At 34.9% G+C, this 27,510-nt stretch overlaps 1 protein-coding gene across 2 annotated transcripts in view; it reads left to right on the forward strand.

Moving 5' to 3' along the window:
• Positions 1-13,666: 13,666 nt before the first annotated feature.
• LOC128857368 (ethanolamine kinase) overlaps positions 13,667-27,510 on the forward strand; it is a 47,502-nt gene continuing 33,658 nt past the window's right edge. The window contains exons 1-2 of one of the 2 annotated variants that reach the window (XM_054093101.1): positions 13,667-13,944; positions 15,607-16,812. In XM_054093101.1, the coding sequence (XP_053949076.1) occupies positions 16,447-16,812 (366 nt within the window). In that variant the 5' untranslated portion in view covers positions 13,667-13,944; positions 15,607-16,446. The remainder of the gene's footprint in view (positions 13,945-15,606; positions 16,813-27,510) is intronic. The other variant, XM_054093102.1, reaches the window with a different exon arrangement.

Here is a 27,510-nt window from a genome sequence, read left to right on the forward strand (position 1 = left end):
CCAATTTGATTTTAATCCGATTTTTAACTCTTTCATATTAATAAAATTTCATTTCATATATTTTAATAGGACTATGAATAAGTTCGTTACGGTTTTACAACAGATGGCGTAACTTGATTATTATTCCATCGATCCACATTTCCAAACATTCATTGGAGAGCTACTGTCGTAAGGCACAAACGTCAGTATAAGTTTTTTATTTGAAGCGTAAACAACAATATTTTTACCACACTTGAAAATGTCGAATTTCGTGCCAAATAATGTGTTTTTGCGGGGAATTCTTCTTCATTATTTTAATATGAAGAAAAAAGCAGCCGAAAGTCATCGTATCTTGGTGGAAGTTTATGGTGAGCATGCTCTATCTGAGCGAACGTGCCAGAAGTGGTTTGCACGCTTTAAAAGTGGTGATTTTGGCTTGGAAGACGAAGAACGCGAGGGTGCGCCGCCAAAGTTCATGGATACCGAATTGGAGGAATTGCTCGATCAAGATCCGGCTCAAACGCAAGAAGAGGTTGCAAAAACTTTGGGAGTTGATCAATCAACCATTTCCAAACGTTTAAAAGCCATGGGAATGATCCGAAAGGTAGGCCATTGGGTGCCGTATGAATTGAAGCCAAGAGACGTTGAACGCCGTTTTATGGCATGCGAACAACTGCTTCAACGGCACAAAAGAAAGGGTTTTTTGCATCGAATTGTGACTGGCGATGAAAAGTGGGTCCATTACGACAATCCAAAACGTCGGGCAACGTATGGATACCCTGGCCATGCTTCAACATCGACGTCGGCGCAGAATATTCATGGCCTGAAGGTTATGCTGTGTATCTGGTGGGACCAGCTGGGTGTTGTGTATTATGAGCTACTGAAACCGAATGAAACGATTACGGGGGATGTCTACCGACGACAATTGATGCGTTTGAGCCGAGCACTGCGAGAAAAACGGCCGCAATACGCCGATAGACACGACAAAGTTATTTTGCAACATGACAATGCTCGGCCACATGTTGCACAAGTGGTCAAAACATACTTAGAAACGCTCAAATGGGATGTCCTACCCCACCCGCCGTATAGTCCAGACCTTGCGCCATCCGATTACTATCTCTTCCGATCGATGCAACATGGCCTGGCTGACCAGCACTTCCGTAATTACGATGAAGTCAAAAAATGGATCGATTCGTGGATTGCGGCAAAACCGACCGAATTTTTCACAAAGGGAATCCGTGAATTGCCAGAAAGATGGGAAAAAGTAGTAGTAAGCGATGGACAATATTTTGAATATTAAATTTGTAACCATTTTATGTCAATAAAGTTTCAAATTTCGAAAAAAAAACCGCACGAACTTATTCATAGTCCTATTACTTAGCCATGCAACTCGTCGATTTCGTGTTTTGATTATATTTTTTTTTATTAAAGAAAGAAATTAATTTCGACTTTTGAATATATCTTTTATTATTCAGGAAAGAAATTAATTTAATGAATTTATTAATAGTAAAAGCTTCAAAACTTACATTGAAACATTATGTATGTATATGTAAAATATTTCAAACCTGTTTTATAAAGGATAATCAGATTTTAAAAACAACGAATTTTCAAATTTTATTATTTTTGTGTGGAACCATTCATGACTTTTATATTTGAAAGATAATCCCTTTCAAATGTTGGCCACAACTGCACCGTAATTCGGCCATCCGTAAACACCAACACCAATTTTGAATGACTCGCTGGAGGACTTCTGTCGATATCTCGTGAATATTGGGTTCCAATGCCTCATTCGAATGCCTCATTCGAATGCCTCAAACAAAACATTTAGACTTTACACACACGATCTTGCTGGCTAATCCACTGGTCCGAGTCGAGAGATAAATTGCTCAGCGAAGCGACGACGCTGTAAATTCATTGTTTCACGGGCTGTATGGAAAGTAGCGTCGTCTTTTTCGAACCAAATATTGTGGAGATCACGGACCTCAATTTTCGGCATCAAAAACTCATTTATCATAGTGCGATAGCGTTCACCATTGACTGTTACATTGGCGTCAGCCTAATCTTTGATGAAATATGGGCCGATAATTCCTCCAGGCCGCACTAAACGGTTGTTTTCATTGGATGTAATGGCTGTTCTTGAATGGTTTCGGGTTGCTCTTCAGCACAAGTACGGCAATTTTGCTTATTGACGTAGACATTAAACAAAAATGGCACTCATCGCTGAGTACCATAAGTTGGCCTGAGCGAACGATAGCCACTTTTCACAGAGCATTGATTTTCCTAATACAATTATACGATTTGTACAGGTTGTAGAGGCGTAAATCTTTCCATGATCAAATGTCATTGAATACTAAAAAAATATGTATTTAATTTGACAGTAGTCACGCGTGAATTTTCAAAATCAAAATCATGATCAGACTTTATTATTTGAAATTTAAAAGGGAAATCCCAAAATGCACGCAAAATGCTTTATAAAACGCAAATGCATTGCATTCGTAAAAGTTAATGTGAAAATAAAATTTAATAAGGTGACAACCAAATTTATAAAAATTAAAATTGAAATTGAAAACTTAAATATTTTTTTTTTAATATTTAAATGTGACGGTAATATCCTATTAAATTTTTTTTAATATTTTGTTTTAAAATTTGTTTTGAAATTTTTTTTTTTTTTTTGAATATTTTCTTTAATACTTTTTTTAATTTTGTTTAATACTTTTTTTTAATATGTTTTTTAATAAGGCTGTTAAAATGTCTTATAAGTACAAAATTTCCAGGAACCTATGAACCTATGAAATCTTATAAAGTATATACATAAACCCAATTTAACTTTTATGAATAAGTTCTTTTTTTCTGTTCAATATATCTAATAAACGGCTAATGTCATGTCTACATGTAAAGCATTTAATATTTATCTTGATTTTTATGAATGTATGATAAAAGATGAAAGTGATACTGATACATTTCGGCAGGCGCGGTAATAAACCCGCCCAAAAGCTTATACAAGTTTTAGAAAAAAGGTTAGCGAAATGCATTCACACACACATCAACTCGTGGCATGTAAATATGTATTATATGTTTATATACAAATAATGGCACACTTACATAGTTATAGAAAAAATTAAATACTTTGAAAACAAACAAAAAACCAAATATATGTTTCAAATTTAGCTAAATACTCTTTTCTTATACTTTTTACATTTTATTATAATTTTTTGTTAGAGTACAAAACATATTTTTCCGAATTTCGGCGAAAAACATTTTCTAAATTTCATGAAAGTATTTCATGGAATAAAAATTCGTAGCTAATTTAAAGCTCGATAATAGTTAAAACATGGTTTTCTATTTAATTACTGCTCACGTCTGTATGTAGTTTAGTATGAACGCTCATAACATAGTCTTAAGTTACTAAAGACATTTTATATAATTTCATTGAAAAAACATTTACTGTAAAATGAGACAAACAATTATTCCAAATAGAATGCGAAAGCAGCTAAGTAAGCATAAGAATAAGAAAATTGTAAGCCAAAATTTGTCAAACAAATATATTTACTTAAGCGCAAACAGGTCATACAACTTAATTTTTTACAATTTTAAAATTATTGTACAAAGTTATGCAAATGATGGCGTATGGATAGTTGCATCCATCCATAAATGCATACACACATATGTACATATATACATGGTATATTTTTAGGTATTCAATAACGAAATATGTGCCAATATGAAAAACGAAAACAAAAAGGCATATAAAATATGCCAATTAAAAAAGTCTATAAACGTTAAAAGACTAATTATTTTTTAATGTTCGTAATACAAATTTTATGAATGTCGGATTTGAGCGGCTGCAAATGATTGTTGTAATGAGAAATTATGTTATTTAGCTAAAGAAAAAATATATAAATGTATGCACTTGGAAAAACATATATGTATGTATAGAAATTGTGAATGTCCACATGGGTTAATGACACATGGGCTGAAAAGTCTCAGACCTAACAAAGAAAACACGTTTTTTTTTTGTTTGTTCAAAATTAGCTTTATTCATCAACGAAATTTCTATCAAGATGAACGTAATCATGCCAGCGCCGCTCTAACATTTTAATGCCACTTTTGTAGAACGATTTATCTTTTGCCTCAAAATAGGCCTCAGTTTCAGCGATAACCTCTTCATTCGAGCGCAATTTCTTAGTGGCGTGCATTTTTTTTTGGTTCTGCGAACAGCCATAGTCGCTGGGAGCCAAATCTGTCGAATACAGCGGATGTTGAAGCAATTCGGAATTCAATTCAGGTGGTTTTGCCATTGTTCAGAATCTTATTTCATTGTTCAAGTTATTGTTTTTGGTTTGAATAGTGAGCAAACGCGACACCCACTTGGAAAAGAGGTTTATCATAGTCAAATGCGCATGCAAAGTAAAGGCAACACGTTCTTTTGATATCTTTACGATATCAGCTAACTCACGCAACTTCACTTTTCGTTCATTCAAAACAATGATGTGGATTTTTCGATGTTTCCTGGCCTTATCGCCTCATTTGGACCTCCACTGCGTTGGGCATCATCGGTGTCTCTACCCGAGAAAGGGCCGAAATTGTAAAAGTTATCGCTGTTTGTGTGTAGCCCGTTTCTCCAGAAGTCGCTTGCGGTGATCATCACAAGTCCTTGGAGATTCATCTAAAATCAACCGGATAAGAGAAATTATTTTTTTTAATAGATAATCTTGTGCCTGATCGAAGTTTTTTTTTCAAAATTAATAATATGGCGGCCTCAGGAAATATTTTTCAGATTTTCGAGAAATAAACCGCCAATTAATTGTTTAAAAAATCGAAATTTTGGAAAAAAGTCCTTCGATCAGGCACGAGTTTTTTATGTTTTTCAAAAGCAGTATAAAGTTTTGCTATCGGCTCCTTTTGTTAATTGTTGAATAGCACGAAAAGTATTTGTCAGATTCACTTCAAGTTTTCACAGAATATTTTTAAGATATTAAGATTTAAGAAAATGCAAAAAAATCCATTTTTTTTTTTTTTTTTGAAAATTCTCACTACCCCTAACCCCTTAAAATTAGCAAACCATTGTTTTATTGTTGCTTCTGATGGAGCGTCGTCCCCATAACACTTTTCAAGCGATTGCTTAGCTTGAACGTTATTTTTTCCCATGAAAAAGCAGTGTAAAATTAAAACACGAAACTCTCTTTGATCCACTGTTTTGAAAATAACAAAAGCACCGCCACTCTTACCACAATAACTCACGAACTAATGAATAGAAAAAATCATGAAATTTTAACAGCTGTCTTTTTAAGATTAGTACTAACTGAAAAGGAGGTGAATGCAATAAAACTAGTGCCATCTATGTGTTAGGCCCTGGACTTTTCAGCCCATGTGTTATAATGAAAATTTAGATTTGTTGAATTTCGTAAGTAAGTATAGGTTAGGGTAAACAATAAAATCTACATATATTTTTTTTGTTGAATTACTATGCAACGGCGGTTTCCATATGTTTATTGAACTCTTAAATTTGCCTCACATGCACATATACATACATGTATCCATATAAATAAGAACCAAGTACTATATGTAGCAATTTTTGAATATTTATGGAAAAGTCTAGTAATCTAAGTAACTTGCAATTTTCAGCCCAACAAGTAGATATTTATTTGTTATAGCTCTTTTGTACCTACAACAAAATTTCTTGATGTTAGAACCAAAGCGGTTTCATTAAAGGTGGTGACACTAGACCAACAACACTGTTCTGTACGTTTGATTGTCAAAGCAAAGTATTGAGAAGCTAGAAAAAAAAAATAATGAATTCGAGTTGTTTCATTCTGAGCTGACAGCCACATGGACACGGTGAAAGAAAAAAAAAACAACTCAGCTGATTTACCAACACCACCTTAATAGATTCGCCTTGATTAGAGCTCATTTATTTTCCAATATACATAACTAAAAGTCGTTTAAAAAATGCCAAATACTACTTATGGCATGCAATTAAAAGTTGGAACTTATTGAATATCAAGAACAAATTTTTGAATTCGCTTAACATTCTTTACCGCTTAGATTAAGTGTTTGAACGGCATTTTTCTTTTCAAATATTTATGTATATTTTTTTTGTTGTTGTTTTTTTTTTGTTTTTGGAACGTAATTTTTTGAAACGATATGCACCTCCACCAAGACGAGTTGAATACTGAAGGTGGCCAAGACTATAGATTTCAACGTTCGCTATGATGAAAAACAAATTTTTTTTGAGAGGAACTTATCTGACATGTCACTTGGGATGTATTTAACAAAATTTAGTTTGTGTTAGTGGCATATGAAAAAAACCAACACAGCCAATGCTCGTGCCATGACATTTGTATATCACTAACATAAGCTAAATTCTGTGAAACACATCCCAAGCGACGTCAGTCCATCAGCCGATTCTGTCGAATTCGCTCTGAGCCGAATAACGGTCTGTTAAAGAGCACATCTCTAAACATCTTTTCATCATGGAAGGTGGCGTTTTTCCAAATCAGTTACTTTATTTTTCGCTATTTTGGCAAGTCTGACGCCAATACAAAACAAACAAAAGGAGAAGAAATTACATGTTTGTGAAAATTCAGTGAATGGCTTGTTAATATTGTGACATTTAAACTAAACACACTAATGACAACAAAGTGCCGTATTTTGAATTGTGAAAGCACGCATTTTAAAAATACCTCCAAATGCAGGAGGTTTCTATGCGAATGACGTCTTTGAAAGAAAGTCTGGGTGTGTGCGTATAATTTCTTGCGTTTGGTTGTTGTTCTTGTTGCAGCATAAACATTCCCCATACATATTGGGGGAATGCTGCTGAAGTGACAGTCCTTGGTCAAATATAAATCCGGGTCGTTCCTGTTGCGTAGAAACGACTGTCGTGGGAACGTTCTTGTGTTTGGTAGTTTTCATTGCTTTCGCCTACTCTTCAACTTCGCAAACAAGTAATTTCCCTTCCTTTTGTGTGTTTATTCATGGAGCCTGACGACACAGCGAATTCGGAAGGTGCAACCTTGTATTCTATCATCCTTGCATTTCCACCAAAACATTAAGCGGATTAAGTGAAAATTAACGACTTCAACGACTAATGCAAAACAGCTTTTGTCTAAACTCTATTGCAATTTTTTTTTTGCTTTACTAAAATTTACACTTTTTTTCTTACTTCTGCGAGATTTCGAAAATGTTAGTAAGTGCCTTTGCGCATTTTGGTAAGGATTGTATGCATGCATACTTCTCAGCTTTCTATTAATTGGTTTCATTTATGCGTTGGGCATGGGAAAGTTGTATGTACATACTTTGAAAGACATAAACACTTAAAAGTGTAGCACTGAATATGAATATATACTTATTTACACGAACACACTTACAACACATAAAATAAATCTTTGGCAAATGTGTTAAATCTATGTAATTGAATAAAAATAAACGAATTATTATTGTTGTAAAACATGGAGTTTCATTCGATGTTCGAAAGTGAGAGCGAAATGACATTTCATTTTGAGAGGAAGTTGCAAGTTTTTACTGGATCAAGGCGAATTTATTACAGGTGACAGCAAACACATATAAGTAAAACTCTACATGTATTTGTTGTTGCGTTTGGTGCAAGCATCATGTCAAAATCAGCAAGCAAATGTAAACATACGAATGTAAACATACCAATACATACAAACAAAGCATTTCATTTTGACGTAAGCCATACCTACGGCGAAAAATTCAGCTGGGTGAATGCTGTCACCTTATTAAATCCACCTTGTACTGGATAAATTCGTTCACTTGTAAGAATTTGGAAGTGAGAAAAAAAGGTGATCGCAAAGTAAAAATAAATACGAATTAAAATTTGCGGATTGCAATTTCTTATGGAATGTTCTTCATCTGACAGCGACGATGAAATGGAACTAGTTATTGTGGACAAAATCATGAGATTCCGAAACTCGTTATTTCGCATTTTATTTGCTTAGTTTTTTTTTAATTTAATACGAAGTAGCTCAAGTGAAAGCATTTTAAATTTTTGTGATTTTTCCTGCCAACAATTTAATCAGCTGTTCGTAAAACCCGCAAATTGTTACGTTCATGTACTTTTTTTGGGGAAATTAAGTTACTGGATTATTTTTACACGAACAGACCTATTTTAGTGTTTTTGGTTTGTTTAATTATTACCATCGCTACAAAGAAAAGGCAAATAAATAAAAGCAATAGTTAAGGGTAGACAGAGGCCCAAAACAATTATGATTTTCAATAATTTTTTTTTTGCTACTCAATTGTTTTATTTTATAAAAATAAAAACATAGCATTAATATATCATGTTTCGACTTGACTTTAGCAAAATTTCAACAAAAAAAATTAATAATTGTAAAAGTTATCGCTATTTGTGAGGAGCCCGTTTCTCCAGAAGTCCCTTGCGGTGATCATCATAAGTCCTTGGAGATTCATCTAAAATCAATCGGACAAGAGAAATTAGTTTTATTAATAGATAATCCTGTGCCTGATAGAAGTTTTTTCACAATTAACAAGAAATATTTTTCAGATTGTCGAGAAAAACCCGAGAATTAATTGTTTAAAAAAATCGAAATTTTTTAAAGAAAAAAATCCTTCGATCAGGCACGAGTTTTTTATGTTTTTCAAAAGCAGTATACATTTTATTGAAATCAACTAAGCGGTTTTTAAGTTACAGTGATCACCAGTTCAAAAAACATAGTTTTGAGAAAAACGCATTTAAAGCTTTTGTTTGTTTTTGCCCGAGCGCCCTTTGTTAATTGTTGAATAACGCGAAAAGTATTTGTCGGATTCACTTCAAATTTCCACATTTTTAAGATATTATACTTTAAGAAAATGCAAAAAAAAAAAACAATTTTTTGAAAATTCTGACTACCCCTACCCCATTAATGAAGTCAATTTTTATGCAAAACAAATGCTTTCGGGGCAGGCGTATTTCTAGAAAACCTGTTCAAAATAGGGTAATGCGAACACCTCAATACATATGTGCAATGTGTTGCAACCAAAGATGTGCTCAGCACCTTTTTCCAATGCACGCGTAGGGAACAAGAACGTCGAACGTTGGAAAATGCAGTCGGTCACATAACCACTGACAATTTAATCGATGAGATGCTAAGCAGCGAGGAAACGTGGGAAATCATCAATGGGTTCGCGGAAAAAATTCTCCGGATGAAAAAGTGGAACACAAGCATAGATCCTGTAATGAAGAAGATGGAACGCCGCTCTGAAGTAATGCGAATGCGATTCCCAGCGGTGGGAAGTTTTTTAGTCTCAAGACATACCATTGCTGCGACGGCTGCTTTGATGATGCATTTGGCATTTTAAACCTTTGGGAACGGGTGTCAGCATATAGCCGGCCAAGTCGTTTTACCGTTCCAGACGCGTGTTGGCATATAGCCGCCCAAATTAGTTCAGTAGCGAGGCACGCGACGTCTATCGTTTTGAGCGATAAGATACGCATAGGTATAGTAAAAGAGTCACGTTTTCATTCAAAGACATTAGAGGCCATTAGCGATGATGTCTTATCTTCCTTATAATGTAAACTTACGATGTGAGATGACGGTAGAGTCAGAACGAATTTCAGTTCTTCGATTCATATATTTTATATTTTATCCTACGCACGATGGATAAGCGATCTAGAGATGATACGTTAGATAGTGACAGTTCTGACGAATATTACTTTGAATCTGATAGGACGAAGATGACGGCATTACTTCGCCGAGTGGAAGTGAAATCCGCGCAATAAGGAATCCCCTCAGGCATTTCAACTTTAGCAGTGATAGCAGTTATTATTTTTTGATTTTATGAAAAATGTTTCTTGAAATAATGTTAAATAAAGACTTAGTTTTTATAACGTTCAATGCAATTATTTTCTTTACTGCCCACTCATCCTCATCCAACCTCATCTATCAAAAAACAAAAATGTAATTAAAATTATCAGCTAACTAAACAGTCGAAAAGATTTACTTTCATAAGTTTGATAACAAAAATGTTTAGGCAAAAATGTTGTTAAACTTAGATTAAATTTCACTTCGTTTCTACTATGATATACTCTGTGGGCAAAAAGTAAGGTGAATTTGGTTGTAAAAAGAAAAATCTTTATTTATTCTTGTAAATCAATTTCATCCCCTTCAAAATAATCCCCTTTCGATGAAATACACTTATGCCAACGATTTTTCCAATCCCCGAAACATGCCAAATAGTCAATTTCCGGTATAGCCATCAGCACCTTCGTCGATTCAGCTTTTATCTCCTCAATCGACTCGAAACGCGTTCCCCGGAGTGGTCTCTTGAGTTTTGGGAATAGCCAGAAGTCACACGGAACCAAATCAGGCGAATACGGTGGTTGCGGAACGATATGCGTGGAATTTTTGGCGAAATGATCAAGAAGAACGAGTGCAGTGTGAGACGGTGCATTATCGTGATGCAAAAACCAAGAGTTGTTGGCCCATAATTCTGGTCTTTTTAGACGAATTGCTTCACGTAAACGACCCATAACGCTCAAATTATATTCCTTATTAACAGTTTGGCTAGGTGGAAGGAATTCATAGTGCACCACACCACGAAAATCGAAAAAAACTGTCATCATGACCTTTATTGTTGAACGACTTTGACGTGCTCTTTTCGGTCTGGCCTCGCCTTTAGCACGATATTCGCTTGATTGGTCGGTTGTTTCAGGGTCGTAAGCATAAATCCAAGTATCATCTCCCGTAATGATGCATTTGAGCTTGTCCTGATAGTCTGAAAGCATTGTTTCACACACATCAACGCGACGACTTTTTTCCAAGAAATTGAGAGTTTTCGGTACCAATCGAGATTTGACTTTTCGTAGGCTCAAATGGTCTTTCAAAATGGTTTTCACAGATCCTTCTGATATTCCGATCATATCAGTAAGGTCTTTAACAGTTAACCGACGATTTTCGAGCACTAACTCCTTCATTATATTGACGTGTTGGTCATCTGTTGACGTCGATGGTCGTCCGGAGCGCTCCAAGTCATCAACACGTTCTCGACCCTCTTTGAAGTCGTTGTACCACTTATAAACATTTTCCTGCGACATGGTCGAATCACCAAATGCCTTCTGCAACATTCTAAACGTGTCCGCAGCCGAAATTTCACTCCGCAAACAAAATTTGATGACACTTCTCTGCTCAATCAAATCAGACATTGTAAAAATCGAAAAATGCACTCTTGGTCGTTTGGTAAACACAAGCGTAAATATATTACTGATAATGACATTCACATGAAAGTTGGCCCAGATGTTATTAACAGTGCTGCCAACTCATGAAAAAAATAACTAGAGCGAAATTTTAATCCCGCGAAATTTGACAAATAAATTCATCTTACTTTTTGCCCACAGTAGTATGCCTAGTATGACAGAGTTTTGAGTTTATGTTTCAGCCCCTTTTGACAGCCAAATGAGCGTGGGCCTTAATAAGTTTTTGTTTATCTCTGCTGAGCCACCAAACTGTATAGTCTTGTAAAACCGTAAGATTTATTATTAACAAATATACAGCTTCTTTAAACAGGCTAAACTATCGCTATTGCTTCTTGTTTGCTGCGATAAAAAACACACATACCGACAAACAGAGTACGAGACATGAAATACATATGTATAATGTGAAATAATCCCTTTAACTTAAAAGATGGCCATATGACATGGCATGCATGAAATTATTGTTGCTCTCGAAAGTACAAAATTCTTAATTTCTTCGGTAATCTACATAAGAACGATGAATTCTTTTATCATACATTTCAAATTTAAGTAATGAAAAGGCAAATCAAACGGAGCAAATCAAAACGAGCAGAAGCCTCGATCGATCAAAAACACACTTGAAGAAGGTCGATGCTGCGCGAACTAGCAGATGCCGACATCTCATGGGACGATGCAAAAACAATAGCATAGAACCCTGTACAATGGAAAAGTCTTGTCGAGGCCCTATGCTCCCGAGAGAAGTGAACAAGGAAAAAACAAAAAAATGAAAAAGTTACTGTTTTCTTCACTATCAATTTTAACACTTCCAAAATGCCAAAAGCGGCTTTAATCAAATATATTCTTAAAAGGACTTTTGCTTTCTGATGTTTATAAAGAAAAATCCAAATTGGTTGTAATACACTTTTTGTTCCTATCAATCAAATCTCACTTTTCATATTGTGTTTTTGAACATATTTTTTTATTATTAAATGGTAAGTAATTATTAAAGCAGATCAACTATAATTTTAAACTTTTAAAAATCCCACCTCAATGGCACCACCCTGCAAATGTGACCTAAATGTGCGCCTGAAGATATGCCACTTATACTATCCTCGTATATACATTTAACAAGTTAGGTGTGTATTATTATTTACAAAAATAGAAAAAATTTAAGTTTAATCAATCAAAAGTCCTACTAAAATTTTGCTAATAGAAGAGGGTTTAACAATTATTTATGTTAATAATGATATTTACCTTAAACTTTTAACACAAAAGCACGCCCTCTACAACCGAAGCCCTTTATTCAACATGGCAATGATTTGCAGTCTGGTAGCATCATTACGGGCATTTCACCATACACGAACGGCGAAGGCAAATTGAATACAGAAGGTGTCGTTTTCCCAAAACAGTTCATTCATTCATTCATTTTTAGCGATATTGACCACCGACTACATCATGCACCATAATAATAATACAGAAATTACTTGTTTGTAAATATTCAGTGTATGACTTGTTAATATTGTGATTTCAGAATTTAAACTAAACAAACTAGCGAAAACGATAGAGCCTCCAAATGTAGTTTGTTTGCGTTTTCTTGCGGAAGACATCCTGACAAGGAAGGATGTGTGTGGGCGTATAATTTCTTCTGTTTGGTTGTTGTGGTTGTAGCAGCATGAACATTGCCCACACATATACGGGGAATTCTGCTGAAGTGACAGTCCTTGGCCGGATATATATTCGGGTTGTTTCGTAGAACCAACTGTCGTAGGAACTTCTGCTGGATAGTTTCCATTGCTTTCGCCTACTCCTCTTCTTCATACACAAGTGATTCCACTTAATTTTGTTTGTTTATTGATGGACTTTTACGACACGGGGAATTCGAAAGGCACAATCTCTTTCTCTATATTTCTTGCTCCGGTATACCAGCTCATTTGTTTTTTTTTTTAGATTTTTGTTTTGAGTAAAGTACCCTGCTTCGTTGTTTCTGCCTTGCTTGTTTATTTGCACTCTTATTGCATTTTTGGCATTCAAACCACCAAATTGCAAAAATAACATACATATAGAAGCTGTTCTTGTTCTACCAAAGTCGGCTCTTATGAATTCGATAGCATACAGGCGAAATAAGCAGTTATTCACCAACATAAGCCCGTATATTTTGTCAACTGGTAAATTGAATATTACCAAGGTAAACCATAAAGTTTGCAGTAACTTGTGGCGGGAGAAATCTACGTAAATTGATTTTTTGTTTTTAATTTATTGAATGCCGTTATTGATAGGAAAATATAAACCATATATGTTTAGAAGATGATAAATGTAAAGGTATATTTATGCAAACTTAGCAATGGCAGCACTATACAAACAGCAAAAGCAAACAGTAAAAAATAAAAAATAAAATAACAAAAATAATACGAAAGAGCAGCTGATGTTTGTGAGTGCGCTCCAAAAGTCAGCTCATCAAAAAAAATTTTACGTTTACGTATAAAATATGCGTTCGTCGTTAATTTCGCCATCAGTTTACTCAGAGATTTGGCCGAGAGTGATTGTATATGATATCAAAGTGCTAAAAATTTCGATTTGTTCGAATTATTATCTCATTTAAAAACTCATACTTTAGAAAGAAAGGAATTGAAATTGGAACTTAGTTTAATAAACGGATCTTAAAATAATTTTCCAAAGTGGATTTCACTCATAAAGTGCAAGAAAAGTTCGCTTTTGAACATTTTGTGCAAAGAATAGGAGGTGAAAGAGCGCTGTGTAAAAGGGAGAGGTGAAAATCGGTAAACGAAATGCATTGCGTGAAAAATCGATAAAAATAGAAGTTCTGTTCACGTACTTTTCCAATAAGAATTAGCCGGTGATAAAATTTCTGAGAATTCGACACAATGCGCTCTCAAAGAGAAAGACATAAACAAAAATATTCAGAAAAGCAAAACTGGCAAGTTTTCATGGCATACGCAAATCCAAAAAGCTAAAAAAATGGATATGAGTGATTTACGCCTTGTACAGCTTACATTTGTACACTTTTTCTTTGTTAACTTCTTTCTATTTAAATAGTTTAATAAGAAGCGCATCAGCCAGTTGTATGTACGGAAGTTTCTTTATTTTCATTTTTGAACGAAGAAAAAACATTACTGTATAACTCCCAAGTACTGCGTAGTGAAATGGAATGCAAATCCTACCTCCTGGTACACTTTATATCCATGATATAAAAAATGTTTTTCGTCACTTTTCGTGCGCTATATTAATTACCTGACAATTAAGCTGAGTGTGACATTTCATGCCTATGCGCAATCCAAAAAAATTATTTTTTTTAGAAAAACTGTTTACAACGAAAAATTCAACTTCAGTTCGCTGCACGATGTAGAGAATACAGACGTTTGCGCTTTCCGAAAGCCGTTACTTTATTCTTGGCGAATTTGACAATTGACTTTCGTCAGTATATAAATTAAATAAACCGATTTATTGTATATTAATGGTTTTCCTCTTACCTTTGCGCATTCTTCCTTTTTTTTTTTGTTTTGTTTTTTATGTACTGTCGTCACGGTTGTGAACAACAAGCAAATTTAAATGCAGGTGTACACATTTGTAACTAACCACCTCCTTATGCGAAATTAAAGGCGAATAAACGTTGTTTTTCTTATTTACAAAATAAAATCTCGCTTTTCAGTCGCATTTACCTTTTGCAAATGGGTACAGAAACACTCTTAAAATCATATTGGGGGAAACCGTCATTAGTGTGGCCAGGTTAACCGTTTCAAGGCTATATTAAATATTTATTTTTGTGCTTGAAATTTAGTTCTAACTTCGTGCCGTTTTTTTTTCATTACTATGACACTTCTCGTTATAAGTACATTACGTCACAAATTCAAGTATTTCTTCTAATGTCATGCGGGGTACGTATGGTAATGTTTAAAAAATGAACGAATAATTTAAAAAAATAAAGCTGATCCTGGAAACTTATTTTTCTTGTTAAAATAATTTGGTTTTCCTATTATAATCAAGCTGTGTACATCTCGCGGATTCTGTTCCTTTTTCGTATCAATAGGTAAAAGTGACCTTTCCCATAGGGCTTTATTGAAAGCTTAATAATTTTAAAATTCATTAATTTCAAACTCGTTTTCTGTACTAGTAAATTACCTGTTGGAGGTCTCATAATGGTATCAAAACGGCGCTTTAGTGCTACTTGAGGAGTGCCAGACTGGTACTTCAACCATTTTACCTACCTACCTAAAATTGGTATTTAGTTTGGTATTACCACACAATAATGTTGAGGTAGAAGGAATTCTCAGTGCTATGAAAATTTGGAAATAGAGCTAAGAAATATATTTAAAATAAATATTATTAGCTCGTTGCTTAAAATGGAAGTTATCCAAAACTATATCCTGATAGCTACCCTTAATTGATGAGTATAATTATAACATGTTCTATCCTTTTTTAAGTCAATTTAGCTCATTTTTTGTTAAGCATCTGGTCACACTGACTACCATACAAGCAGGAACAACACAGTAACGTATGCTCGAGGGGACCACAACAACGAGCATATACTGAGTGAAGGAATCTGGATATAAAAATTAAACAAAAGCAAACATATTACATATAGATTCATAAAAAAGCAAGCATATATTTATCTGGGAATTTTGTGCCACCACTCTTGAAGAACTTCAGTTAAATCAACGCGCTCAAAGCGTGTCAGAGCAAAGGTAGACATTTTTAAAAGAGAATTGCGTGAGGGAAAAAAGAAGCAAAAAACAGCTGATCAGTGCAAAGCCAAAAGGGAGAAGGAGGAGAAACGCTTCTCCACGGAGCGACCGGCAGCACAGAGAACGCAAAGTGTATCGAAAGAGCAAAAAGTTGCAGCTGTTCAATCAGCCGTAAAAATAAACGAAAGCGCAAAACGTCAAGGAAAGAAAAAGTGTTAAATTTAAAAAATAAATAAACAAAGGTAAAATCAAAATCAGTGGATGTAAGAAACGGGAAAATCTTAAAGATTATAAAAAAAAGTGAATAAAACCAAAATAATAAAATAAATGTAATAAATGTTAAGTTAAAATAAATGTGCGAGAAAAAGTGCAAAATACACACAGAAAAATAACTTGAAGAGACATTCCACTGTCTTTGGGCCTTACAGATAAGTGGATCAATAGTTATACGAAATAGTATTATAAATACTGCAAATTGTTGTTCGGAACAACTAAAAAGGGGGCAAAAAATTAATAACCACCAAATTAACAATACTAAGTACCTAAATTTCTAATAATTCACAAGGCCTACAAAGTAGTATGGGCACAGAAACAAAATTCAATTGCTACAAGGAGAACACCACAGCAACGACTGGCAGTGTTTTACGTCCGAAAGTAGCGCTCAATGGTAGGTCGTCGGCAACAGCAATAGGAGCCGGTGTTGGTGGTGGTATTGTTGGCGCTAGCGGTGTTGATCAAAAGTTGCATACCTCAAATGGCGCTTTGAACGGTGCATTGAACTGTAAGCAACAGCAAAGCGCTAGTTCGAACGGCACCAACGGCAGTGAGGCAATTGTGACTCCAGTTTTTGTACCCATTCACATTGGCGAGGACGTTATCAGCGGTGCCAAAGAGATACTCAAAGTCATACGACCACACTGGAAACTCAGTCATGTGCAATTTAAGGTATTTATTAAACATATTTTTTATCAATATTCAATCAGTTGCCTATTACTCCCCACTATATAATTTGCACTAAGCAGTGCACCGATTATCTACGTACGAGCACATATTCGTATACATATGCATAATAGCCAAAAGCAGGGTATAACAGGTCATTTACTTAGTTCAATGCCAAACTCTAACTTGAATACTCTACAATTCTCTGAAAGAAGTGCGACTTTTCTTATTGACTGACTTACATATGCATGAAAAGATTTGCATTATACTAATAATGACAGGGGGCGGAAATTTCCATTTAGTCTCTCACATATACATTTGAATAATATCTGCAGACATACATACATACCTACATATATGTAATAAATATATGTTAGTTCTAATAATTAATGTTTTCTTTGGTTATCTTCAAGTACCACGATTAGGCATCGCATTACTGTTGGTTACACAACTTTTAATAATTTTTGTTTCCGAATAAAGAAAGGTTTTTTTGCTCTTACGATTATCATCCGTAATTGTGATAGATTAATTGGATTTTTTCATAAACCTTAGTGGGGTTCTTTTTAATATTGCTTAGTGCAATGAACGTCACAGTCTCCCAACAGTATGAATAAAATATTTGTGTGTATGTCAATGTATAGCGCTCTTATCTCTTTATAGGTTTTCGACATTTACGGCTACACTGTATGTATATTCAGAAATTGTGCACATCAACACACAGTAGTTTTAGCTGCCTTTTTACTATACTAGACGAGAACGGAACTAGCAAGAAGATAGTAATACAGGGCTTGTATTAGAAATGAAATTTTATTTTCGAACAAGTCATGAACTTTAATAAATTAAAAAAAAAAAAAAAAAAAATTTATAAAGCATAACCAGCGGGATGATACAATTTGTTGTTTTTTTTTTATTTTTTATATCTTTTTTTAGTTTTTTTTTATTATTTTTTATTAAAGCTGTTTGTATTTATTTATTTATTTTTTTTTTAATTTTTCTTTATATATGTTTTTTAATTTTGATATTATTTATTATTTTTTTTTTTAATTTATATATATATATATTTTTTTTAATATGATATTTATTATTATTTATTATTATTTTTTTTTAATTTTTATATATTTTTTTTATTTTGATATTTATTATTATTTTTTTTAGTTTTTATATATATTTTTTTTAATTTAGATATTTTTTTATTATTTTTTATTAAAGCTGTTTGTATTTATTTATTTTTTATTTTTATTTATATTTTTTTTTTAATTTTGATATTTATTATTATTATTTTTTTTAATTTTTATATATATATTTTTTTTTAATATAATATATGTACCTATTATTATTTTTTTTAAATTATTATTATTATTATTATTAAATTTATACTTTACAAATTAATTTGTAAAATATATTTTGGAGGCTCGGTTACTGGACCATTTTGCCTCGCAAGCGTGTTCAAATTTCGTGCAGCAGATTGTGTTTTTTGAAGGCGTCGTTTAGTATCTTAATTGTAACTTCCTTGCTGCAGTCTAGAGTTGTTGTTAGATTGCTGCTGTAGCTCGAGATGGGGCAGTCCTTTAGAATGTGTTCTATGCTAAGGAGTGTATTACACCGCCTGCATTCTCGTGGGGTTGCGCGGCTGTAGTAGCGTTCAGATATAAATTTCGTTACACCTACTCTTGTTCTGGCTATTGTGATGCATTTTTCGCGTGAGAGATCTTTGTGGTAATTTGGTCGTTCGCATTTGAGGTTGTGGGCCCTTAAGAAACAGGTTGACGATTCCCACAAGCTATCTCTTAGTGTTCTGAGATAGAATTTATGGAAGTTTGTCATTACTGTGGTTAAGCAAGGAGTCTGCGCTACGAGTGGGATGTTAAACGTTTGTTTCGCAGATTTGTCCGCTAGCTCGTTGCCTGTTATTCCCATATGACCTGGTATCCATATTAGTTTAATTTCGTTCTGTGTATTTGTTCTTCCCATTACATATCGGTGCGCTTCACTGTTTCTATTTGTTAGCGATTTTAGCACACTCAAGCTGTCCGAGAATATGACGGTCCGTTTGTTGTTTTTGGCAGCGTGGTGGACGGCGAAACTAATTGCTGCTAGTTCGGCATTGAAAATACCAGCATTTGGTGGAAGAAGAGCTTGATGGATTGTTTGGAAGGTTCCGTCCTTCCGTTGTTCTACAACAGCATAAGTTGGTGATTCTTCGAGTAAAGAGCCATCAGTATAATAAAAAATATCAGCTTTACAGTTTGCTTTATATGTTAAGAATATCTTTTTGTAAGCTTCTTGTGAGGTGTTATTTTTGTGGAAGGTGTTTAGTGAAATATCTATTGAAATGTTTTTGTTTGTCTTAAATGTGTCTGGTGGTTTAGGTGGTATTGGCGTATGCGTATCCAGTAGGTATTTAGATATAGCCGCAATGCTGCAGGTGCTTCTATAGCTCTGACTAACCGGGTTTCGGCTGGTTATGCGTTTCCAAAAGTCGTTATGTAGGGGATGCGACACGGTTGTGATAGATTTTGCCGCCAGCTTTGCGGATCGACTTCGGAGTAGCCATTGAAAGTCGTTGTAGCGCGCTTCGACTCTTACAGCTTCTGTTGGTGTTGCCATTAGTAATCCAGCTGCTATTCTAAAACAGTGATTAAACGCTGTATTTATTTTGTTTTTATTATTTTCAGAGGTGTATCCGTAGAGGCTGATACAGTGTTGTGTTACTCCTTCAGTTAGTGACCGGCAAATGTCAAGTGCTGTTTCGATATGAGGACCCTTTTTCCTTGAACATATAACTTTGAGTAAGTTCTGTACTTTACTAAGTTTTGTTGTGATTGTTTTTATGTGCTCATTCCATAGAAGATTCCTTGTGAAGGTTATACCCAAGATTCTCATTTTGCTTTTCAATTCGACGCGTTTGTTTCTCAGTGTGATAGATGTTGCGTTACAGTTTCTCTTTCGGCAAAGGTGTAAAGCTTCAGTTTTGTCGGCTGGAATTACTGCTCCCGTTTTTTTCGACCATTCGTGTATTCTTTTGTCAATGGCGTTGAGGCTTTGTGATACGTTCTCTTGAGTACCTGAAGACAATGCGAAGATGTTATCTGCATAGATGCCAATGAAGTCAATTCCACTTATCCCTTTTAATGTTTTTGACAGTGTATTTGTGTAAGCATTAAAGAGAAATACTGAGAGTGGGGAGCCTTGCGGAATTCCATTATCTAGTATGTAATTCTGAGATAGGTAACCATCTACTTTCACGGAGATTCTTCTGTGAGAGAGAAAGGATGATGCTAATTTCAAAACTACTTTGGGTATGCCCCAATCGTGTAGCTCCTTTATTACAACTGTTGATACTACCCTGTCGAATGCTTTTTCGAGGTCTTCAGACACGATTAAGCAGTGTTTTTGATGGTTTAGGTTGTTTTTTGTTTTTGTTTCTAATAGGTGACAAAGTGTGTGTGCTCCGTGGTTTGCCATGTATGCATGTTGAATTTTGAGTATTTTTTCATCACATGCTTCCCATAATCTTCTTGTCACTATTTTGTCAAAAATTTTCGACAGTACAGGGAGTAAGGAAATGGGTCGGTATCCTTCGGTTGAATTCTGGTTCTTACCCGTCTTCGGAATGGGCGCTAGTACTGCTTGCTTCCAGTCATGTGGATAAATACCTGTTTTAAGAATATTGCTGTAAAGTTGGCACAATCTTGTTTTGAGGACACTTGACGAATTTTTTATCATGGTATAAGTAATTTTGTCCTTGCCAGGCGATGTTCCTTTTGCGTTTTGGAGTGCAAAATGCAATTCTGAGAGTGTTACTGTGTCTATAATGAAGTTTAGGTTGTTTCCAGGGCATTCCAAGCTGTCAATGTTCATATTTAATTTTTCTTGTATGAGGCTTCTATCGAATTTGGCGTTTGCCCCTACTGAGCTCCATGCTCTTGCTAGGTGAGTCGCTTTTTGTTCTGGGTGTGAGATGACGGTGTTTTCTGTAAAGATTGGTGGAAAACTGGATATGGTATTGGATTTAATCTTTCTTACTTTGCTCCATAATGTTTTAGCATCTATCGTTGGGCTTAAGGAATTTACGAAGCATTTCCACGTTTCTTGTTTTGCCTTTTTACAGGCTCTTCTAACCTGCGCACACAATCTTTTGAAGTTAAGAATCCTTGTTGGAGTTTCTCTGTCCCTAACTTTTTTCCAAGCTTTCTTTTTTTCGTGTATAAGGGTGTTAATTTCTGCGTTGAACCATACTGGGGAGTTTTTCTGTTTCGGACATCGGCTGGTTGGCATGGATTCATTTGCTGATTTTCTAATTATCTTTTTAAGTAAGGCAGCTTCTTGGTTGACATTATTTGATTTAAGAAATTGATTGTCAAAAAGTTCTGTTTTATTTCGGAAAAGTTCCCAGTTTGCTTTCTTTTCCTTGTATCTCCCTATAAATTTTTTCTCGATCTTGGTGCTTCCATTCTGTATAAAAATTGGGAAGTGGTCGCCTGCGATAGGTTGGGATGGACAGCTCCAGGACAAGCAGCCTGCCAAATCACTTGAAGCCATAGATACATCTACTGAAGTAAGTGTGTTCCTTGTGTTCAGGAGTGTTGGTGCACCATTATTTAAAAATACTAGATTGCGAGCATGTGCAAAGGACTCCCACATATTTCCGCTTCTTGAGTTGTATTGAGATCCCCAAAGTGTATTTTGAGCGTTTAGGTCCCCTGCGACTATATGATGTCCTGAGTTTATTTGTGGTAAGTCTTGCAGCAGCTGTTGTGTTAAGTTTATGTCCGTTTCTTTGTAGATATTTGTAATATGTAAGTCTTTTAGTCCGTGTATGGTTATGGTTTGATGCAAAAGTTGGTTAGTGGATGTTTTATGATTTGAAGCGTTTATTGTATTTTTAACTAATATTGCTATTCAAGATTTTGCATACGTTAAATGTTTGTTGTGGTGAAATATTTGATAGTTTGGTAGGTGAAGTAATTGTTGGTTTTTGTTTATGATATGAGTTTCCTGTAATAATATGATATCTGGATTATGTGTGGAAGTTAGGTATTCCAGTCCAAATTTATTATTAATAAATCCCTGAATATTCCATTGTATTATTGAGAGGTTTAGGCCGAAATCCATTTACGGAATTAAAAGAATGAATCAGTTTTTTCTGTATATTTCGGCGGTGTCTTTTTGTGTGTATTAGGTGTGATGTCGTTTAGCTCAGGTAGTATTAGTTCCCTACTTGGGGATGTTTCCATGTTATTATCTTCTGCGCATATGTTGTTGTGTCTGGTGATTGTACTGGTTTTCTGCGTATTTTGTTTTGCTTGTAGGTATTTTGTCTTTTTGTGTGTATTAGGTGTGATGTCGTTTAGCTCAGGTAGTAGTAGTTCCCTACTTGGGGATGTTTCCATATTATTATCTTCTGCGGATATGTTATTGTGTCTAGTGATCGTGTTGTTTTTTTGTGTATTCTGTTTGGTTGGATTTTCTGTTTGTGTGTATCTGATAGTGTCTGCATTTGTTACCTTAGTTTCTTTGTTTACATCAATATTCTTTTGTGTGCTGTTAATTGTTTGTGAACTATTGTTTGGTAGGTTGTTTTGGTTAGTTTTTGTGTTTGTTGTTTCGTTTTGTTTCTCTGGGTTTTTTGTTATATTAGGTTTGGTGTTTATAACTATTTGTGCCATTGTTGGTTTTGTTGTTCGCTTTGTGAAAGGCTCGATTTGGTAGGCGGAAGGGTTACTGTTATATATCTTCCATGCTTCTCGCACGGTGCAGCGACGTTCGATTTTTATTTTGTTGACTGCTTTGTGTTTTAGGAAGCTGAGGCAGGCCGAATCATAGGATGAGTGTGTGGTGCTGTCACAGTTTATACAATATTTTCCGGTGCATTTTTCATGTGAAGGGGGCGTTGCGCACTCTTTGCAAAGTTCCATGTTCCGGCATCTATTTTTGGTGTGTCCAAGTCTCTGGCAGTTTCTACATCTCATTGGATTTGGGATATATTCTTGTACGCGAACTCTTTCCCATCCAAGCTTGATTGTGTCCGGCCTACGAACCAGGTCGAAAGTAACTACTGCTGCTCCGGTTGGTATTAGTTTATCTCCATACTTCTTCATGATTTTCTTAACCTCAATCACTTTTTGGCTAGCTAGACCTTGAACTAATTCTTCTTCTAGGAGGTTGATGATATTCCTGGAGAAGATTCTTCCTTGTGAGGTATTAAGTCCTTTATGTGAAGCAATCTTTACCGGAATTATTCCTATAAAAGTTGCTTTCTGAAACTTTTGAGCTGCCTTTAAGTTTAGGGTTTTGATGAGCAGATCTCCGGATCTTAGTGCAGACACTTCGGTGTAGTCGACGCATATGTGTTTGAGCCCTTTGTCGATCTGGAATACATTGTATGACGAAAGAGGGCGAATTTCTTCACCAACTTTTGGTCCCACAGCGGTCGCTACGAGATATCGCGGAATGTGATCATCGTTCTGTTTGTGTTGAGGGAGAGGTACGAAATCGTCAGATCTCGTGCGTTTGCCAGGTTGGTCAATGTCCGGGTCAAGTAGCCGAAACCTGTTTGAAGAGGGGGGGTCAGCCCCATTCATTTTCACACTGCACTGGTTTTCAACTGTTTGTGCTACTATAAATTTTAACCGAAAAGAAAGAATGTGGTAGATTTGTAATTGAATAGCTAACACTAAGCACTAAAGGAAATCACTAGTTTTGTTTAATCACAACGGAAGAGCGAAAAATAACACGTCTTTGCGCGGCGATTGCCTGAACTAGACTGTTTTTTTAAATTATATTTTATTATTTATTATTATTTTTATTAATTTTTTATAATAGGACTATCAATAAGTTCGTGCGGTTTTACAACAGATGGCGTAACTTGATTATTATTCCATCGATCCACATTTCCAAACATTCATTGGAGAGCTACTGTCGTAAGGCACAAACGTCAGTATAAGTTTTTTATTTGAAGCGTAAACAACAATATTTTTACCACACTTGAAAATGTCGAATTTCGTGCCAAATAATGTGTTTTTGCGGGGAATTCTTCTTCATTATTTTAATATGAAGAAAAAAGCAGCCGAAAGTCATCGTATCTTGGTGGAAGTTTATGGTGGGCATGCTCTATCTGAGCGAACGTGCCAGAAGTGGTTTGCACGCTTTAAAAGTGGTGATTTTGGCTTGGAAGACGAAGAACGCGAGGGTGCGCCGCCAAAGTTCATGGATACCGAATTGGAGGAATTGCTCGATCAAGATCCGGCTCAAACGCAAGAAGAGGTTGCAAAAACTTTGGGAGTTGATCAATCAACCATTTCCAAACGTTTAAAAGCCATGGGAATGATCCGAAAGGTAGGCCATTGGGTGCCGTATGAATTGAAGCCAAGAGACGTTGAACGCCGTTTTATGGCATGCGAACAACTGCTTCAACGGCACAAAAGAAAGGGTTTTTTGCATCGAATTGTGACTGGCGATGAAAAGTGGGTCCATTACGACAATCCAAAACGTCGGGCAACGTATGGATACCCTGGCCATGCTTCAACATCGACGTCGGCGCAGAATATTCATGGCCTGAAGGTTATGCTGTGTATCTGGTGGGACCAGCTGGGTGTTGTGTATTATGAGCTACTGAAACCGAATGAAACGATTACGGGGGATGTCTACCGACGACAATTGATGCGTTTGAGCCGAGCACTGCGAGAAAAACGGCCGCAATACGCCGATAGACACGACAAAGTTATTTTGCAACATGACAATGCTCGGCCACATGTTGCACAAGTGGTCAAAACATACTTAGAAACGCTCAAATGGGATGTCCTACCCCACCCGCCGTATAGTCCAGACCTTACGCCATCCGATTACTATCTCTTCCGATCGATGCAACATGGCCTGGCTGACCAGCACTTCCGTAATTACGATGAAGTAAAAAAATGGATCGATTCGTGGATTGCGGCAAAACCGACCGAATTTTTCACAAAGGGAATCCGTGAATTGCCAGAAAGATGGGAAAAAGTAGTAGTAAGCGATGGACAATATTTTGAATATTAAATTTGTAACCATTTTACGTCAATAAAGTTTCAAATTTCGAAAAAAAACCGCACGAACTTATTCATAGTCCTATTATATTTTTTAATATTGATATTTATTATTTTGTTTTTTATTTTTTATATTTATTTCTTTTTAATTTTTATATTTATTTATTTTTTAATTTTTTATTAATTTTTTTTTTAATTTTTTTAAATTTGTTTTGGAATTGTTTTTACATTTTTTTGTTTTCTATTTATTTATCTAGGTTTTGTTTTCTATTTATTTATCTTTTTTTTTGTGTTTTTTAATTTAATTTTTTTGTTTATTCTTTTTTATTTAATTGGTTTTTTAGAATATTGGGCCATTTTTATAATAGTCCCATTCAATTAAGGTCATGATGCATTCATGGGTGATATGGTCGCATCAATCCTACTAAACCCTGTCCCCATTAGTATTCCTAACTGCTATCATAGGGTGACCCTATGTTGTACATATATTTGTGCTCACACAATTAAGTCACTCTATATCTTTTTACAATATTCGCAATATTTACCATGCTCCTTTTTTTTTGTTAATTTTTTATTGCATAACCAAAACCGTATTAACTTTGTATAATATTCATAAAAATGTAACCAATTTCCAAAAAATTGTCACCAAGCTTTTAGATTTTTGAAACAGAATCTTTAGAAAACTTCTGGGTATGAAGCTTTATAGTCCATTCAATTTTAGTATAATAAAGTGAAAGTTTAAAGTCACTCGAAAATCTCTTTGCTTTTTGAAATTTTTTTTTGCATTCGGTATTGAAAATTTTCTTCCATCTAAATGTTCGCCATATAAAAGGCATTATAGCGGTTGTTTTTTTTTTAGCTGTGTTGTTGCATTATGCAATTCCAATATTTTCTGATTATTTTTCTTATTTCTCTCCTTTACTTAGCAGTACTTAGGTACACACAACATTCCTACTTTTGTAATTTATTAATGCAATAAAAAATATGTAGTTTTCTCATTAAAATGTGCAAAAAGCAGACTGCTTTGAATTTTGAATTCATTAGCCTATAGTGGTGTGCAATGAGATAGAGCCGCTCACTTGTAACACTTGATGACGTGTCTGTTGAGAAAAATGCATTCGAGTGTGGAAAATAAATATTTGGCGAATGTTGCTGAAGTGATATTCCTTGGCGGGATATAAAGCCGGGTTGTTTTAGTAACTTAGACCTACTGTCGTGGAAATGGATGTTAGCTTGTCGTTCTGGTAGCGCAGTGCCAACTGACAAGTGAAATGAAAGTCAATGACGAGTCTCCTTTTTACTGATATTTTTCATTAGGGTTAGTTGCGGTGCATAGAACCGATAGCCATGTGAATCTTCGTTGATTTTGTTTATTGTTTTCATGTGGTTTAGACAAAAACTACCCTACCTTCCCTGACTGCTTTATGGATGTATCGATTTGGTAGAGCCGAAATTCTTCAAATCCTATGGTAAAGTTAACATTAGCTTTAACTGAAAGTTTGTGAAACGTTCGTAATTAACAATAAGCGATAGAGGCTCGACGTCATCGCAAAGCTCTGCACACACATACACATATGATCATTAAAATAGGTACCCCCACGTTCATATGGAAAAGTCCAATAATTTAAATTAATAATAATAGATATTCAATTATATGTGGTTTTTATCTCATAGATCAATATAACAAATATAAAAAATAATTAAATAATTCAAAACTTAAACTAGGGCAATGAGAACAGAAAGGAAATATTGAGGGGGTCATTAAAGTAGGTACGAAATAGAAATAGATACGATACAAAAAGGACTTAGTGATTTCATTAAAAATGCTGTTTAAATTATCGAAGTTTAATTAATAACCACTGTGGCCATCAAGAATGTTAATGCCTTTTTATATTCGATTTGGCATAGAATTGATAAATCTACGGCAGTTTTCTGTGTGAGTGGAATACCGTAGTTCTTTGATTTTTGCCATAGATTCTTCTTATTTTTAAATGTTTCCTTCCCAATTCGCTTCTTGAAATCTACTCAAACGTTTTCAATGGAGTTTAGGTCGGGTTGACTTCGCTCTTATTATCCACTTTATGTTGAAGTTCTTGGATATAATTACCTTAAACTCGCCCCTCTTACAGGAGGATTTGAAGAGTTACGTTCTGGATACTGTAGCAGGCTAAACTCATACAATAGTTTAATCGTCTTCCTAGAAGTGTTATATTGATTTTTCGATGCCAAGGCCTCTATTTAAGTCACTTATGCAGTTTTAGTTTTGTCAAACAAACTATCCATTTCATTTTAGTTCTTAAGTTTTTGTTATTTTTCCTTGTAAATCGTGTTAATAAGGTTATTATCATTGAATTAAATAAATAAAAACCATTTACGTATCTTACATAAAAAGAAACATAAATGGTAGCATCGCTTCTTGAAGTATGTCCGTGTAAATAAATTTATCCATTTTATTGGTTATGAGGTGAATAAGGCCTCCTCCATACAGAGAGAAGCATCCTCAGATCATTACGTTGCTGCTTGACTGTTTTTTGTAAACCACGGGGTGAACTTTTGTCCTTTAGGATGTCTGACATTTCTCCTAGCATCATTTCCAAATAAGTGTATTTTCGTTCCATCGCTCCAAACCGTGTTATACAATTTTTTCATTGCCTCTGGTCTACACCATGACTTGTGCTCTTGA

Source organism: Anastrepha ludens, chromosome 3 (assembly GCF_028408465.1).
Source record: "Anastrepha ludens isolate Willacy chromosome 3, idAnaLude1.1, whole genome shotgun sequence".
In the NCBI taxonomy this organism is placed as follows: Eukaryota; Metazoa; Arthropoda; class Insecta; order Diptera; family Tephritidae; genus Anastrepha; species Anastrepha ludens.